Here is an 18,052-nt window from a genome sequence, read left to right on the forward strand (position 1 = left end):
CTGGGGCTATAAGTCTCGGAATCCTTGACAGAAATGTTGTGCAGACTTGTGGTTCCAATTACAGTCCTCTGTTGGGACCTGGAGAACATCTGCTACCACCTCCTTTCCATGCCCTAAGATAGTTTTCTGGGCCTTTGGTAAAGGAAAGACAGCAGAGGCATGCAAATATTACAGTGATCACAGCTCTTAAGACTGCAGTTTAAGATCCTGGCTTGTTCCAAACCTGGAAACTTCCTGCTTGGAATGTAGTGGGGTGGGTGGTTGTGTGAAAACATCCTAGTTTATCATGGTACACCAGGAAGGGGCACTGCAGGGGCAAAAAGCTTGTGGATATATCTGCTTATTAAACTTACTTAGTCTGAATTTGTGACTTTTAAACTTTAAACAAATGCATCCAAATTCAAACGTCAAAGCAAATCCTAGTTCTTTTGTTCTTGAGAGAGCGAGCATGAATGAGGCATTTCTTTCTTCAATGCAATTAATATGGTATTAATATGTCTCTTCCCACTTTCCTTTATATTAAACTGCTCCTTCATTCTTTGAAAAGGCAAAGGGTCTGTTCTCCCCTCCCTAGAAATGTATCTGCTGTTAGTTATAAAAGGATGAGACCATATTACTCAAATGCTTGGTTTTGAGTAGAATTTACTTTGAACTCCCTGACTAATCCTCGTTAGGCTATTCAGTCCATTCACTCCTTGCTTCAAAATATTGGTTATGTGGCTGTTGCAGAAAGGAGTTCAGAGGCTTAGACTGCAGTCCTTCAACTCAATAGGACCAGCTGTTCTGAGCAGATGTGCAAAGGATTGCACTGATAATTACTGTCTGCAGTATTTTTGCACAAAATATGCAAGCTCACTGCTTATGTATGTGCCGAGAGAAGAACAGACCTGGATGTGTTTCCTCTTTGGGTCTTTTCATAAAAAAAGAGTCATTTTGCTGGCATAGCATTGTAATCACTTAGGAAACCCAAATGCTGTTGCTTTGGTAAACTCTGTGCCTTTTATTGCTGTGGCTAACTGTTGGCATGTTTCCTTCTCTGTTCTCTTCGAATCCTGCCTGAGTAGGACCTGCTAACTAACCCTCCTTCTTCCTGTAAGCAGGTGAGTACTACTGTCTGTCCTCTGCCTGACTTTCAGAGTTCTATTCCACTGTTTACATTATGAGACTCAGCAGAAGCAGACGCACGACCGACACTGTTTACTGCATGAGAAACCTTTCACTTTTATTTGCACATTAGCAGGTGGAGAGGAGATAATAAGGATTTCCTTGCATGCATTTCAAGGGAGGGAGGGAGCATGGAAAATCCCTGTCCTTTTCATGTATCTTGCTCCATTCCAAAGAACCTGCCCGGTGTTTTCCTCTTTGGGCAGAAGCGAAGATATTTTATTCAATGTTCACTATTTGTAATCCACAACTGGTACCTGATTTAGCATTGCTTGGTGTGTGTTTCTTTTTGGACACATTGTGTTTCTTGGGATGCCAGGGTATGCACTGCACCATAAAGCATGTGGTTTCCCTCCCCCCCCCCTTAGTTCTTTTAAAAAAAAATATTGTGCTATAAAATTAATTGTGCTATAAAACATTCAACCTGCACAGGCAATCCTGTTTAAAGTGCTGGGAAAGAGAGGAGAAACAGACCTACTTTATACATCTAGACATATGCACACACACAAATGCACAAACAATCCTCTGTGTTTGTAAATGTACCATTAAAAGGTAAAGGGACCCCTGACCGTTAGGTCCAGTCACGGACGACTCTGTGGTTGCGGTGCTCATCTCACTTTATTGGACGAGAGAGCCGGTGTACAGCTTCCTGGTCATGTGCCAGCATGACTAAGCCGCTTCTGGTGAACTAGAGCAGTGCACGGAAACACTGTTTACCTTCCCGTCGGAGTGGTATCTATTTATCTACTTGCACTTTGATGTGCTTTCAAACTGCTAGGTTGGCAGGAGCAGGGACCGAGCAACGGGAGCTCATTCCGTTGTGGGGATTCGAACCGCCGACCTTCTGATCAGCAAGCCCTAGACTCTGTGGTTCAACCCACAGTGCCACCCGCATCCTAATAAAGTAAATGTTTCTGGTTTAGCTGGTGAACTAGGACAGAGAAATCTATCCTAGGCTTCCTTAATCTTCCCTTTCATTACAATCCTGCATCTCATATGGATTTCTACACAAGTTCAACTCTTTGGGCTTAGAGCACTGGCTAGCTAGTGGTACTTCTACACTGGCAGGAAAAAAAAGGAGGAGGAGGAAAAATATATGGCACTGATTTTCATGGTTTTTTAAAAACTATTTATAGAAGGAAATGGGATCAACCGAAGATTTGTACCTGTCCACCCGAAAGGTCAAAGAGCTTTCTGTGATTGATGGCCGGAGAGCACAGAACTGTGTCATCCTCCTTTCCAAGTAAGTTTCCTTGAACCTGTACTTATTTGGGATTTGCTTTCTGGTTAGGGATATAAGAAGGCATCATTTTTCATTTCACCTTACATTTGTCACATGCAGCGCTGTTTCTGTTCCACTGCAGTTCACCTTATGCAAATAAAAAATAAAAAATACATTATTTGTCTTATTTTCCACCGTGGTGAAATTACATAAGTTACATTGTCATTACATTATTCCACCGCATTCATTTAAGTATGCAAATGACAGGAACACAATCAATTACATCTCATTAGCAGACTGAAAGCAGCAGCAATAGCAAATGCCAATAATATTTGTTGGATTGATTTCTATTCTGGACATGGGACAAACAAGTGAATACTGGTAATTTCTATTACCATTTTCATTCTCATTGGAATTCTCTGACATTGCTATTTCTGATTAAATTGTAACGATGCAAATCATGAAATGATGCAAATCATGTTTTTAAAATGATTTTACTGTTACTTGATTTTGTATTGTAAGATGGCCAAGAATATATTTGAAGGGCAGGCTATAAGTTTATTTAATGACACAAACAAATAGGATTGTTAGCTCATTAATTAGTTTATGCATTGAGGTCTAGCATATTTTTTATTTTTATTTTACTTCCAGTGCTCATATTCCTCATTGCTGTATGCCCCAAGATACTATAAGCTGCTTGCATTAAATCCCTTTTAAGCAAATGCTTCCAGTCTAAAGTGTCATAGTCATTTAAAAAATGACAGTTTGGTATATTAAGTACAATAGTTTCTCAGTCGTTTTTTTCCACTTTTTTATAAATAAGTGTTTCAACTGTTAACATTATTTTTTAGCCCTTATTATGTTTGCAATATAATCACATTTGCAAGTATAATAATATGCAAATGCTTTATTTGCACATGAACTAGTGCATTGGCACAGATGGTGCATTGGCATTTTTGGCATGTGTTTGTAAGTAGCTGTCCCCTTGTGCTTGGCAGCAGCAGGTAAGCCAAGGACTGAATTGTTTGGTTGTGGAGATGAGACTGCCATTCCTATTTTTAGGAAGTTTGAGACTAATTAGCAGAGATGTCATGACTGTGCAGGAACCTAGGTAGCTGCCTTTTGCTGGAGTCACGACTTTTGCCACATCTAGCCTTGTGTTGCACTACCTTTGTAAATCAAGAAAATCTTTAATAAAAATATTTTTTTAAAAATAAAATAAAATAAAAACACTGACTGACAGCAGGCAGGCAGACAGAGAATCATTCCCAGCCCTACCTGGAGATTCCAAGGATTGATCCTGGGGCCTTTTGCGGGCACTGAGGTCCAGCCCTCGCATCTGAAGCAAAGCAAAATCACCGGTGCAAAAAAGAACAAATTTATCTAACTTTATGGGTTGCACCTGACTAAGCTGCACTCAGAGTTAGACCCTGTGAAATCATAGGTAACTTAAGTTACCTTAACTCTCCAGGGAAGTTCGCCTGCCACCTTCACCTTTAGGCGCCAGGCAAAAACATTCCTTTTCAACCAGGCCTTTGGTGTATCCGATTTACATCCTATGCCCTTTTAAAGTGTGTTCTTTTTTTGGGGGGGGGGGTCTGTTGGGTTGTTGTTTTATATTTGTTGGGTGTTTTGTGATTTTATGTCTTGATTTTATTCTGTGAACCGCCCTGAGACCCCCCAGGTACAGGGTGGTATATAAATTCAATAAATAATAATAATAACTCCATTTCTTTTAATGGGTCTCCTCTGAGCAGGTAGTGTTACAGTGTAACTGGACCTAACAGAAGTCCATGATTTCCAGTTACTAATGCTACTAGTTTTAGAGGCTGAGGAAAAGAGGCTGTTTGAGAGGGAATTCTCCAGGGCCATCTCGTTAGTCTGTGGCAAAGTTGGAATAATGCAAAAACAAAACAAGACAAAAAATCAGCAGCCCTGCTGGGAGACTGGCTCTCCTACTTCTCTGAATCACTGCCTGCCCAGCATGTTAGTAAGGACCATTTGGCTGACATTAACAACAGCATAGGTCAGGGGTAGGCAACCTAAGGCCCAGGGGCCGGATGCAGCCCAATTGCCTTCTGATTCCGGCCCTCTGATGGTCCGGGAATCAGCGTGTTTTTACATGAGTAGAATGTGTCCTTTTATTTAAAATGCATCTCTGGGTTATTTGTGGGGCCTGCCTGGCGTTTTTACATGAGTAGAATGTGTGCTTTTATTTAAAATGCATCTCTGGGTTATTTGTGGGGCATAGGAATTCGTTTATTTTTAAAATATATATATAGTCCGCCCCCCCCACAAGGTCTGAGGGACAGTGGACCGGCCACCTGCTGAAAAAGGTTGCTGACCCCTGGCATAGGTGCTTCAAGGATTACAAGAAGAGCACTTGGTCTCACAATATATAATTCCAACAGAGGGGAGACAACAGAGATTGCTACGTGGAATGGTGGCAAACTGGAAAAGAATGTTTCTGATTTAGAATTAGGAGAGGTGTTTTTAGGAGGGTTTTGGAGGAAGAAATAGTTTTCATCCAATATATCTTCAGGGAGGTATTTGCCTTAGAGTGCAACTGTGTTGACTTTTAAATCCCCTCTTCTGAAGGCACTTGTTCCACATTATCATTTAATCCCCCTGGCAGAAGGCAGCTACACTGTTACTTGCAAGTTATTACCCAGAATCCAAATAATCACATTTGTTGAGCCTGTAGCATAACTGGAAGATATCTTGGTAAATCCTTCCACACTTGAACACAACTGATCCATAAACCATTATCTGGATTCATCTGGATTGTCATTTAATCTGAATTGGGAGCTCGTTTTTGGCAGGGGGCATGCCTTGCGCCACTCCCTTAACCTCAGCATCTTGTTCCATGTTTCAGCTAAGAACCTGATTAAATATGTTTTAAAATGGGATGCAGGCAACAATGTGAAGGGATTTTGTCACTCAGTCTCTTGGCTCTTCTGGCTTCTTCCTTGCCTCCTTCTGTGGACTACTAAGGCTTCAGAACGAGAGCCTGGAGGGAGGACAGTGTCCCTACCTGCCGTTCCCCCAGGCCTCCCAGGGAGTGCTTGGCAGGACTGTACTTTTGAACATTGTGAAAATGCAAATGTGTAAATTGAGAGCACCACATAACACCCTGAGCACCATCCCCTCCTTTCAGGTGCCCCCTCTCTCTTTCAACAGCTGCTTTCAATTGGCTGTAAACTTTGCATATATCTTTGCAGTTTATTCCCCTTCTGTTTACACGGTGCTGTCATGCCCTTTAAAGTGAAATGGCTGCACAGAGGGTTCCCCTGCACACACAACTACTTGAAATGTTTTCGTTTCACTAACACTGTCTTCGAAAGGGTCAGGTGGGGCTCGTGTTTCATAGGACCCAAGAAAGCGAAAGCTGGCTGGTGTGGGAAATAATCATGTCTCCTTTCTCCCCACCTTCCCTTTTAACAAGACTGGGGAAGAAGGTATCAATCAGAACAGATGAAAATTGGATTCTTTGCGGCCTGTGTTGGTGCAGGGTGGAATTTGTAGCTCTCTTTCAGAGTCACTTTTCTCCTTCTCAACACTTTGCCTTTTCCAGTAGTTGAAAAGTAATGCAGCACTGCATGTCATGTATTTTGCTCTTAAGTGTGTGTTTCTCTCATGCATACAGTAAAATTCTCTTTCATGGCTACATATGCAATATTCAATAGACCTTTGTATATGATGTTCCTGTGCCAATTAATATAAAGATTGTGGGCTGTATCCAATCATATTTCTCTGCTGGCAAAAGCTTCCTTGATCCAGCAGGCCTCTTTTTCATTGATCTTCTTCCCTATGTAACTTTGTGTGCCCCTTCGCCAAATCTGCCACAGAGGGGTAGCCTACCCTTTGGAACACAGGCCTGAGGTTCCCCTGAGCTAGAAGGATTGGTGACATGAATAAGGCAGCTTTCTGTGTCTGTGGGAATGGGAGAACTAGGGGAATGACAGATGAAATAAGCATTTGCAGTTCCACGGGAGCAATAAGAGGTATACCAGCAGACAATGAGACTTATAGTGCAGTCTTTTGGTTTGAAATGCAATGGTCCTTGAATCTATTCAGCTTTAATGAATGGAGTCCTTGCTGTGACTGAGAAAGACTAGACCTCCTTAAATCTGGAGCAAGCCAGATTTCAGCCCTTTTCAGGAGCCATTTGACACACACACACACACACACACGTCTTCATTTTCTGCATCAGAATTTAGGCTATCACGCAAACCCCTCTTCCCGAGGGGAAGTGCGAAGGAAGATCGGCATTGCATGTATGGTGCACACTGCTTGTAAGGTTCAAGGCCATGAACCTCTCAGAGGGTTTTTCTTTCCTTCATTTTAAAAAAAAGCTATCTTATTTGATGGATGACCTTACCTCCATTTCAGTGCATAGTAAGCTCTCTAGTTAAATCAAGCAGGCCATGTGAAGCTATCCTGTCTTAAATCTCTATCAGCAGGCTATGTGCTCAGCTTAGCTCTCCATATATCACAAAGCCTTGTCTGGACTCATGTTTTCCCCACCCCCACCCATTTCCCCTGTAGTTTAAAATATTGTCCCGATCCAGCCTTAACCCAATCTGGTGCCTTTCAGATGTTTTGGACTCCCAGTTCCCATCATCTCCAGCCAAGTATGGCCAGAGTTTGCAGTCCAAAACATCTGGAGGGCACCAGGTTGGGGAAGGCTGATCAAAGCTGTGCAACTTGAGGTTTAAAATGCACTTTAGCATCTCCCATGCTATGTGTATTGATGTCAGTGGCAATGCGGGAAATAAAGCAGATAAGTATTTGTAATACAAATGAGCCTTCTGGTCGGTGTAAGATTGATACTCACGTTACAACCCCAGTTGATGGAAGTACTTCTTTAAACTATAGGTCTGAAAAGTACCTTGCCTCCCCAGTCCTGAAGTATACAGATCCTCTTTAAAAACTGCCAACAACTGATATATACCTCCTCACCTCCTAGCAGTAGCTTTCTTGTAGTAAGGCTCCTCCATGGTGCGATGGACAGATGTTGCCTAGTTTCCTAGATGAGGCTGCTGCTGCTTTATGACTAATGTTAAGGCCCAGGATTTCTCTGTCATCTGGAAAGTCAAGCACTGGGGCTTCTTTTCCTCTTACCAAACAGGCATAAATCCAGAGGGGCCAAAGACCCAGGTATTAAGCCTCAATGGCATATTGTCCTTTTTCTGAATCCCTGTATTCTTGTCTCTCTGACCCTCTGCTTAGTCATCCATAAGTGGTCTGAAACAAGGAAGTGTTTAACAGAAGCCGATAGTGAAGTTTTTTTGTTGTTGAATAGCTATGATATGATTCATATGATACTTGCCCCGTGGACATTTCGGTCCCTTTTCTGCAATCTGTCAAGTTCTGGCTATGAGCCTGCTGTTTTCTGTAAGATGAGCTGAGCTATATCAAATTGGGAACTTTAAGAATGCACTAAGCTGGCGGCTTGTTTCTTTACCCAGCTTTCCTTTGCAGTGTTGAGGGGTCCATCAGAATGGATGGAGATGGTACTTGCTGCTCAATCCCTGCAGTGAGCAAACTGGCATTTGTCGCGTTGTCGTACTTTGTGTGATTATTGCAAACAAAGAAACTTGACTGCAGGTGAAATGCAGGTGTGTAACAAGGTGAATAAAAATGATGGGAGAAGAATTAAGATGCCTTTTCGTTTGGAAATTCCCTTATTTTTATCTACGTACCGGTATTTTTTTCCACCTACCGGTACTTCTGCCATCTATATGAGCTAGTATTCATGAAAGTTTTACTCAGATTGAAATCTGAGTAATTGAAATCAAACATTCTAATTTTGGTCCATGCATTTCAATGGGTCTGCTCTGAGTAAAACGTAGTTGAATGCCACCTCATGTTCTTTACTGTTCAGCACCAAGATATCCCCTTCTCCTGCCCGTATAAAGAAAGAGGTGACCAATGAACAAGGTGGACCAGGTCATTACTGGTTTTGCCTTGGTTTTGCCCAGATTTTAAGGGCTGGTTCTTAGTTCCACTTAGATGTAGATACCTGATAACAAAATGCCCATCAAATCTGAAGGTCATGTGCATGTAAAATCCAGGGTGTGCTCTTTAAAATACTTGGAACTGGGACTCCTATCCTTTCCCACAGAAAAATAAAAAAATTCCTTCCAGTAGCACCTTAGAGACCAACTAAGTTTGCTATTGGTATGAGCTTTCGTGTGCATGCACACATCTTCAGATACCTTCGTGTGCATGCACACGAAAGCTCTTACCAGTAACAAACTTAGTTGGTCTCTAAGGTGCTACTGGAAGGAATTTTTTCCCCTGTATTTTGTTTCGAGTATGGCAGACCAACACGGCTACCTACTTGTACACAGAAAAGTAGTATGCCAAGAAGGAGTCTAACCTTTTTCCTCTGAGAAGCTGGTGTGTGTGTGTGTATGTTTTGACATACAGGGATGTTTCTGTAACTTGGAGCATTCAAACTTGTGAATCTACACACACACACACACACACACACACACACACACACACAGAGAGAGAGAGAGAGAAATAGCTCAGCAAAGTTGTACCAACTGATTTTCTTTGCATATTCAGATCAGCCCCAAAACTGTTTCATTTAAGAGAGAGAGTTGTTAGACTTCAACTCCCACCAGCCCCAGCTGCATGGCCAGTGGTCAGAGATTAGTTGGAATTTTAAGTCCAACATAATATGGAAGGCCACCAGTTGCTCATTCCTCTTTTAAGATGGGCTTCCATGGGCTCATGAAGGTGTCTTGTGGATAGTTAGCACAGAGGGGAAAGGCTGAGTACATCGTGAAGATTTAAGTAGCCTTCTCCCATCTTGGAAGTTATGGCCATGCAGCTTCACACTTGTGGGTGCTCACAGTTAGCTGTTGTGCTGACAGAGCCTCCCTATTTCTCTCCTCTACAAACAAGGGAATTCTCTTGTGTCCCTGTAAGGAGGAAATGTGCATGCAGAAAATTAAAATTGTGGGGCGGGAAAGAAAGCCTGTTAATATGCATCAAATCCCTTGTTCTCACCTAGAAGCTTTCTGACCCCTGCATTTGCTACATCAAGTCTTGGTGAGCAACATTCATGGAAAGCTTTGTGCATTGGTGCTTTGCATGGCTTCATTATTATCTATCTTGATTGTATGGTTTATACTGATAAGGCAAATGAATTGATTTTTAAAGGAGAAAATACCCTCTTTTGTCCCTAATATGAACATAAGCGTATCCTGGTGGTTTTGAGGACAGGCATGGCTCTAGAATAAATGGCCCTGCATGCGTTTGTGGCAGCGCATCTTCCATCAAAGTGAGCGCAGCTTAAAGATGGAGCGGCAGCATAGCACGGCGCTCCTTCTCTCTGAGGAGAGATGGTTGATGAATGTGGAGTGTTTTCTGCGTGAGAGTTTTGGCAGTTAGCTTAAACTGAACCAGTGACTATCTTGAAGGAGAAAAATGAGACAGCCACATCTGTGAAGTGCGCTGCGATGCAAAAAATGAAAGGCAAATCCAGCATGACTCCCAGGCATATTTGGAATAAGTCACTGTCTCTTTCCTCCCCACCCCACCCTTCTCTATGCAAGATGGCCAAACAATAAGCCACTTCATGTCTACTGACATTAAATCAGCTGAGGTGTCCTGAGGAGATTAGTGATGAATGAGGCTGTAGAGTCAATAGGGGTCATTCATGTGTCCTAAGGGGATCAAGGCAGGGGCAGGCTAAGTATCATTTTAGGAGCATTTTGATAATGGTGCCACTTCAGCCTGACTTGGAGATTACTCAGACATTTGGGTCTCGTCAGCTCCGCGTGACTTAATGTGGTGGGGAAGAGAAATAAGGAGTGTTTTATTTCCCCTGTAATCTTCAGAAACCTGCCTGGCCAAGGTTAGAAGTCAGGAAAGCAGTGAACAGAATTAGCGGTTTTAACTGTAAAAGCCCAATATAGGGTCTCAGTAAGCAGAAGAAAAAGGAGTCGTAGGTGCTGGAATGTGGCAGACAGGAGAGCAGGGTGATGGAAGAATAAGTCACAACAGGCTCAGACTGATCTTGCAGGATAGCAAAGGAAGGTAGCAGACACTGTCACTATAGAGCAGTGTTGGCTAAACTTGGCCCTCCAGCTGTTTGGGGACTACATTTCTCATCATCCCTGACCACTGGTCCTGTTAGCTAGGGATGATGGGAGTTGTAGTCCCAAAACAGCTGGAAGGGCAAGTTTGGCCATCACTGCTATAGAGCTTCTCACAGTCTTACTCTTTCTTCCTCTGTTCAGTGAATCACATACACACCACTGGTCCCCTTTTTACCAACTTACTGGCTTCAGCAGCTGCAAGCTTCTTCCTTAGGCTGTGTGCACACCATACATTTAAAGTGCATTGCTTCCCCCCAAAGAATCCTGGGAACTGTAGCTTATCCCTTGCAGAAGTACATTTCCAAGCACCCTTAACAGACTGAAGTTCCCAGGATTCTTTGGGGGAAGTTGTGTGCTCTGGAGGTATGGTGTGTACACAGCCTTACTCTGGCAGCAGCCATCTTTCTTTTGGGATGAGTCCATCTGGCACTGAGTCCCTGTTGCAGTGTGACTTGCTCCTGACTTAAATGAGAATTTTAATGAAACTTCATATTTCTTAGGAAGGTTTTTAACTAAATCTAGAAGGGTTGCATCCCTGCAATTTTTCTTGGATTTTTGAGAGTGTTTAGCTCGGCAAAAGTCAAATAAGTAAATGTATGTTATGGTTGTGCGTAGACTAATTCAAGGGTTTGTTCGTTTCCCATTTAGAGCAGAAATATTAAGGTGCTGCATCTCAGCCATTTCTTGGTAGAACATTTTTTCTTTTAATGGGCACTTATAAGTGTTCACCGTGTAATCTTGTTATGATCTGGACAAGTCACCCTGATTTTACGACGATAACAGGATGTAGGCCTCAGGATGCTAGAACGTTCTTTGATGCCTCTGCCTTCCCTTTGCAAGTTCTCCTCCTCCTCCTCCTCCTCCAACTTTCTAAACAGTATACACAGATTAAAATACAATACACCCCTTGCCCAAAGACTCTTAATCTGATAAGATACAATATGATAAAAGGAAAATGGTTTGGGAGGGAAGAGGGAAGCGAGCAAGTTTGGGTACCACTTCTTGGAAATCTTGTAATTTCAGCAGTATCATTTGATTGGGGCAGACGGGGTGTTTCGTTTTCAAATGTACCTTTGGGTTTTAAGAGCGCTTTTTGTTTTTTGTTTTTGCCTTGCCTTGCCTGTATTTTTCTCTTTAAAAATTCACAGGTGTTGTTCAGTGTAGCCCTACCTTGTTCCATTCTGCTGCTTTTATGTGCCAGCAACTGCTTAACTTGGTTGTGATTCCATAGCCTTAGTTTTTTTTGGTGTTTTTTTTTGGTAAACAAATAAGAAGCAGAGATGATGGCGCTTCAATTGTGTATGCAGCCTGGGGTTTGTCAGTTGTTACGCCAGTGGGAGAAATCTATATTTGGCTCCTATAAAACCAGTAGGAAAATCACTGCTGATACATATCCAACAATGAGATATGACTTATTTAGTGTTTCTCCTCTGGCCGTAATCACACTTTAATGTGGTGTCTCCATTACAACCAGCACACCCCCCCTTCCCCTGAGTAGTCATCTTCGCTCAACCCTGAGTGGAAAGATTCTAGGGGTCTGCTTTAGGTTTTTGTTCAAACCAGTTCACCTGTTTTTGCTTAAAAAGCAACACATCTGCTTTATGTTACTGTTGGCTATTTTAAGATCCATTGCGTGGTTAGTCAGAAGTTTTGGAAAAAAAACACAACAACAATAATGAAAATACTTGATTAACAGCCCTTTGGCCCAATTGCTCATCCATTTCTAGGTGTGAGAGAGAGTAGCACATTTGTGGTTGCGTGAGTTACAGCTGTGTGCTGGCTTAGTATAGTCTGGGGGCCAAACTAGACAATAAGTTATATAAATATGTGTCTCCCTAACTGTAGAACTTCTTTTTCTTTTTATAGAAAGTGCCAGTGTGCAGGGCCTCTGATTTGAACTGAGACTCTAGCGTGGGGCATATGTCCTTTTTTAACCCTTTCCCCCCAGTTTGGCTTCCCCACACCAGCAATTTGCATAGAGAAATAAAGCTCTCTTTGAGCCAAATGAATAATTTGTCAATGCAAATTGCAGGTACGGGCCCCCAAATCTAGATCTGGATTAAGCCCTCTAATCTCCACACTAGGGTACTGATACAGATCTTCTGCTATCTTGGCAACTGGTATACGCATATATCCAACAATCGTGCACTTATACTAGCTACATATCTCAGTTTAAGTGATATATTTGGCCCTGAGATTAATAGACTCTGCAGTGATCTTTGAGGCACATCTTAAGCTCCATGTATTCACCTGCAGACTTTCAGTGAGTCTTGTTGAAGTGCATCTTAGAATGGGACCATGTAATTCTCTGTGATAGGAGGACAGGTTGCCTGGACCAAACATTTCCTTGCTTAGTTGCTTAGCACAGTTGCACAAGCATTTCGGTTTCTTGGATTTCACTGCTCGTGCTTTTAGCATTTTAAATCTTGAGATAACTGAGCACCTTGGGAAGGCATCAAACTGTCGGGTTTGGAAACTGAAAACATAGTGAGGCCACAGTACCTATGACCATAGGCAGGAGCAACAGAGATTTCTCTGGAGTGTCTTGCTTAATGGTTCTGAAATTCGAGTTGGAGGGGGATGTAGGAGGGTAATTCATTCTCCATGGCCTCTTTGGTTTTTGGCTTCCCTGCTGAAACTGATGCCAAGTGGAAGGATGAGTGTTATGATTTTCCATACACAAAGAGGACCCATTATCCATTCAATATGAATTGTGTGTATATATATTTAGATGAAGGGAAATGACAAAATAAGAGTAATAGTGGAGTCTCTCTGACAGCCTGTTCATATGCTTCAGTGCATAGTTGCTGCAGAGCATAGTTTCCAGTTGCAGCTTCCCAACTCATATATAGGGATATGCCTTGTCTTCTGGGTCTACGCTATGCATTGACTGAAGGGCATAAGTTTGGCCTTACATTTTTGAATAGCTAGAAAGAGCACAGCTCAAAATTTTAAAGATTTTTATTTTTAACATAACCTTCCATGTTTTAATTACTAGCTGCTGATTATATTGGGGCAGTGTTAAAATGTGTTAAATATCTCAGGCTTAGTACTGTTTCCTGTCTGGGAAGCATTGACATTTGTTTATTCACTATTCCAAGACTATGAAGGCAACAAAAAAGTGTGGAATTTTTCAGTGTTTCTTTTCTTATTTTTCTGCAAGGTACTATAAATTAGACTTTGAAGGCTCCCGTCATGTGTATCTCCACTGATGTTTTCCTTATGCATGGAAGTTCTTCTACCAACTCCCTTGGGAAGTTGGCCCTGTGTGAATAGTTCCCCCCCTCCCCACAATATATTGTGAGTGCTTCAAGTTAATTGCTATGATAGCCATTGCCAATCACTCAAGAATGGAGGGGGGGGGGAAATATTCGCAAGGTTTAACTTTTGCTCACTCCTATAGATCTAAGAGAAGTTTTTTTACGACAGAATATTGGCTGAACTTTCAGATTCATCAAAATTAGCCGTGCAAGCAAAATAATGGGGCAATATTTATGTTGTTAAAGGTTGAAGCTATCCAATGAGGAAATCCGACAAGCAATCTTGAAAATGGATGAAGAAGAAGATCTTGCTAAAGATATGCTGGAACAGGTAATATGCCTTGTAAGGGCTACTAAACATGTTGATTTTAATGGGAATATTTCTCATCCTCTTTTCACTCATGTCATGCTACTCATTATCTAGAGCAAGGGTCAGCAACCTGTGACTTCCAGATGTTGTTGTGCTGCAACACCCATTATCCCTGACCATTGTCCATACTTCATTGTGCCTCATAAGAGTTGGAATCCCAACAGCCTCTGGAAGACCACAGGTTGCCCCACAATGGGCCGTACTACAACTTGAAGGCAGCCTTTGCTTCTTGGGATAACTGAATTTGGCTTTGAAATGTAAAACAACATCAGCTCTCCAACCTAACACTCACATCATGCTAATATGGCAATTTTCTTCAGAGTTTCTTCATAGCTGTTGGTCTACTAAACTAATAATAATTTCAGATGAACCAGTATTAATTTACTATTGTGAGGGAGGGCAGTGCTGGTCCTAAGACTTAAGAAAGAAAGGAAAACAGAAGGAAGAAAGGGTAGCGAAAAAAATATTTTGAATTGGGTGTGAATGAGGTAATCAGTGTATCTTTTAAAAATGGTTTGCTGAGCTAGTGTAGGGTAATGTATGAGAGTGTGGTGGCTTCACTTGATATTTAACCTCAGCTGCAAACTTACTAATTGCCCTTTGAGAAGCCACTATACTTTATTTCAGTTGCAGGTGATGCTTTGGTATGGATCTCATCTGTGCCATTATTTTTGCTATGGTAGTTTTAGTCCCTTAAACCACCAGGTCTGCAATCCTATATACACTTAACTGGGGAGTAAGTCCCATTGAAGGCCGTAAGTCTTACTTCTGAGTAGATAGGCACCATGAGTTGTTTTACATGCTAAAATGAGATTAGTATCTACAATTGGAAGGTCCTTTGACTTTCTGTTGAGCCAACCTGGGCATTGTAAATATGATCAAAGAGTGGGATATAAATCTGCTTAAATGAATAAATATTCCAAAAGCTCTTGGTTTGTACATTAGCTTGGTGTTGAGAGTATCCACAAAGAACATTGCATTCCAGTTTTCAATGTTCTTTGGCTATTATAGCTTCCTGCACTACCATTATCACATCTATGGGTTGCTGGCATTTAAACTGCTCCTTAGTATAAAGGAGGGAATGATAAAAAGCAGAACCATTGTCTGGTGTTTCTTGCAGGCTGTTTGTTTTAGTAACTAGGGAGCTTTGTGTGTGTGTGTGTGTGCGCGCGCGCGCGCGCGCATGCGCAGAAGCACACCCAGAAACATACACACGCTTGGCCAGGCCAAAACATTACTCCCACTAGATATGTAAAAAATCTGTCAACGTATGAGCTTTTAAGTTCAACACATGAATAGGAGCCTCTATTGAGCATCTGTCCAGCCACACTGATATTGTTCATTGTCTCCCCAGGGCAAAACCATTTTTTAAAGTTTTTTTGGGGGGACAGTCAAAGCTTTGTGTCTACTGGAGGATGAGTGGTCTCAACACTTTTAGGGCCAGATTGTACTTCATTTACACTCAGGGATGCCTCTGGCCGTTAAGGGAGATCTTTATTGGACATACACTGCCTATAACTGTTAGATAGGAGAAATCCTATATGGAATTTGAAAATATCTAATGAGGGTCGCAGAGGTGAGAATCCAAGTCAGAGAATCCAACCAGATGTTTCAGAAAGGTCACTTGTATGACCACAGCTGCCTTGCTTGGAAATTACAGTTACATGGGGAATTCCAAGCAGCATTTTCTTACAGTAGGCAACCCTATTAGTCCACTCTCCTGCTGTCTGCCCCTTGCCCTGGTTAGTTCCCTCATGCTGTCTTTTTTCTTCCTTCCCCACCTGTGGTTCCAGCTACTGAAGTTTGTCCCAGAGAAGAGTGATATTGATCTGCTGGAGGAACACAAGCATGAAATTGACCGCATGGCTCGGGCAGACCGTTTTCTTTATGAAATGAGCAGGTGTATATATATATATATACTACATATAAACGTCTCTGTCTCTCTGTGTGGTGTATCTGTAGGCATGGCAGGAGGAGGGAATAAGAGCAGGGATGTTATTCAGAGTCTCCTGTTTGCTTTTTCAAGCTGTTGTACTTGTCAGCTAAAACTGATCACAAGCCACTAATAGAAATCCCTTTATCAAGATATTGCTGGCCCAGCGCTGCATAAAATTTGTTGCAATTTGCAACAGAGTCTGATGCCGAAGACTCATGTTGGTTTTGCCTATGAGTGCCCTTGATGAAAGGAAATATTGGAAGCCTGTTGGACTGAATAAATATATTTCTATGCATTTTAATTGTTTCTCCTTCCTTCCTTCCTTCCTTCCTTCCTTCCTTCCTTCCTTCCTTCCTTTCCACCATTTCAAGTGAAATGATGACTGTTAATGATGGCCCTTAGCACTCTGCTGTACTATACAGGATCTTAGTGCCCAAAGCTAAATGGCAGATGATGTTTCTTATACTCTGCCAGACAGCTTATTTATTTCACTCGCTGAGGCTTTAAAGCACCCTCTTGTTCAGGGGAGGGGAACTTGTGGCCCTCCACCATCCTTTGTGACCCTTGGCCCCGCTGGCTGGGGCTGATGGGGGTTGGCATCCAACAACATCTGTTGGGCCACAGGTTCCTCATCCATACCCTAGTTATTTTAGATTTTGTATAAATACGGACTACGTTCATAGTGGCGTTGTTTTCTGGGTCTCCCTTGAAATATAACCCACATCTTTCGCTACTTTAGGATTGACCACTACCAGCAGCGGCTTCAAGCATTATTCTTTAAGAAGAAGTTCCCAGAGAGGCTTGCAGAAGCGAAACCCAAAGTAGAAGGTAAAGTGAAAGTTTTCAGATACCAAAGATGCTGGGCTGTAGGCAACTGAGTCGTACTCAGAGTAAACCCGTTGAGATGAATGAACCTAAGTTAGTGGCGTTCATTAACTTCAATGGGTCTACTCTGAATAGGAATAGCATTGGCTGTCATCCACTGGGTAGCGTTGTGATCAGTGCAAGGCAACCACAGTGTGGTTGGTCCAATCACAGTTCTGACAGTGTAGTTTATATTTATATCCTCTCTATCTCTTTCGTTAGCTAGACCACCATCCTATGTGAGACCCACTGTGTGCCTCACTTGACAGTAAATACCAAAAAAATTCCGCTTGCTGCAGCTTCTGGTTTTCACATTGAACGGAAACCAGAAGTTGCTGTATATGCTCTTCGCTGTAATGAAAAAGCTCTTTAGTGACATTCTTGCACATTTTTGATTCTCGAGGGGAAATGACTGGGGCAGGGGCTGTTTGCCTTGGGACTTGGGATTTAGAAGAAGGATGGTTTCCTCACATTTGCTGATTGAAATGGCACCACTCTCTTAACTTAAGGGAATTTCTTATCTCTCTCTTTCAGCTCTTCTCCTGGCCTCCAAGGAGCTCACACGTAGTAAGCGGCTGAAGCAGCTCCTGGAAGTCGTTTTAGCCTTTGGCAACTACATGAACAAGGGCCAAAGAGGAAACGCCTATGGCTTTAAGGTCTCCAGCCTCAATAAAATAGCAGACACCAAATCTAGCATAGATAAGTAGGTTTATTTGCTTACTTGCTTGTTTATTCCTTATAAATATTTTTATGTTGTTCTTCATTAAACATTCTTTGTTGGATGGGTGGGTCCAAGTGAAATATTTTTTTGTTTGTTTGTTTTAGAGGTATGTTTGCTTTTTGTTTACATGGCTTTTATTAGAGAAACATAAATGCTGGTGCTTATCTAACCCTGAACTGGTGAGCGAGACGTCTTGCATGGCATGTCAGTTATTCCCAATGTCCTGCTTTTTGTCTCATTCATATCTGTTTTTCTTAGGAACATTACGCTGTTACACTACCTGATTATGATCTTCGAAAAGAACTACCTAGATATTCTAGACATGCAGTCTGAACTACAGCATCTTCCAGAAGCAGCAAAAGTCAAGTAAGTTTGGGGATGGGGCTGGCATTAAAAAC

The 18,052-nt window shown here is 42.1% G+C and overlaps 1 protein-coding gene across 3 annotated transcripts in view; it reads left to right on the forward strand.

Annotated features, from left to right (window-relative positions):
• DAAM2 (dishevelled associated activator of morphogenesis 2) overlaps positions 1–18,052 on the forward strand; it is a 220,701-nt gene that overhangs the window by 181,270 nt on the left and 21,379 nt on the right. For 2 of the 3 annotated variants that reach the window (XM_033144585.1, XM_033144586.1), the window contains 7 exons: positions 1,065–1,100; positions 2,301–2,407; positions 14,010–14,094; positions 15,927–16,033; positions 16,809–16,897; positions 17,468–17,636; positions 17,913–18,020. In XM_033144585.1, the coding sequence (XP_033000476.1) occupies positions 1,065–1,100; positions 2,301–2,407; positions 14,010–14,094; positions 15,927–16,033; positions 16,809–16,897; positions 17,468–17,636; positions 17,913–18,020 (701 nt within the window). The remainder of the gene's footprint in view (positions 1–1,064; positions 1,101–2,300; positions 2,408–14,009; positions 14,095–15,926; positions 16,034–16,808; positions 16,898–17,467; positions 17,637–17,912; positions 18,021–18,052) is intronic. The other variant, XM_033144587.1, reaches the window with a different exon arrangement.

Source organism: Lacerta agilis, chromosome 3, assembly GCF_009819535.1.
Source record: "Lacerta agilis isolate rLacAgi1 chromosome 3, rLacAgi1.pri, whole genome shotgun sequence".
NCBI lineage: Eukaryota > Metazoa > Chordata > Lepidosauria > Squamata > Lacertidae > Lacerta > Lacerta agilis.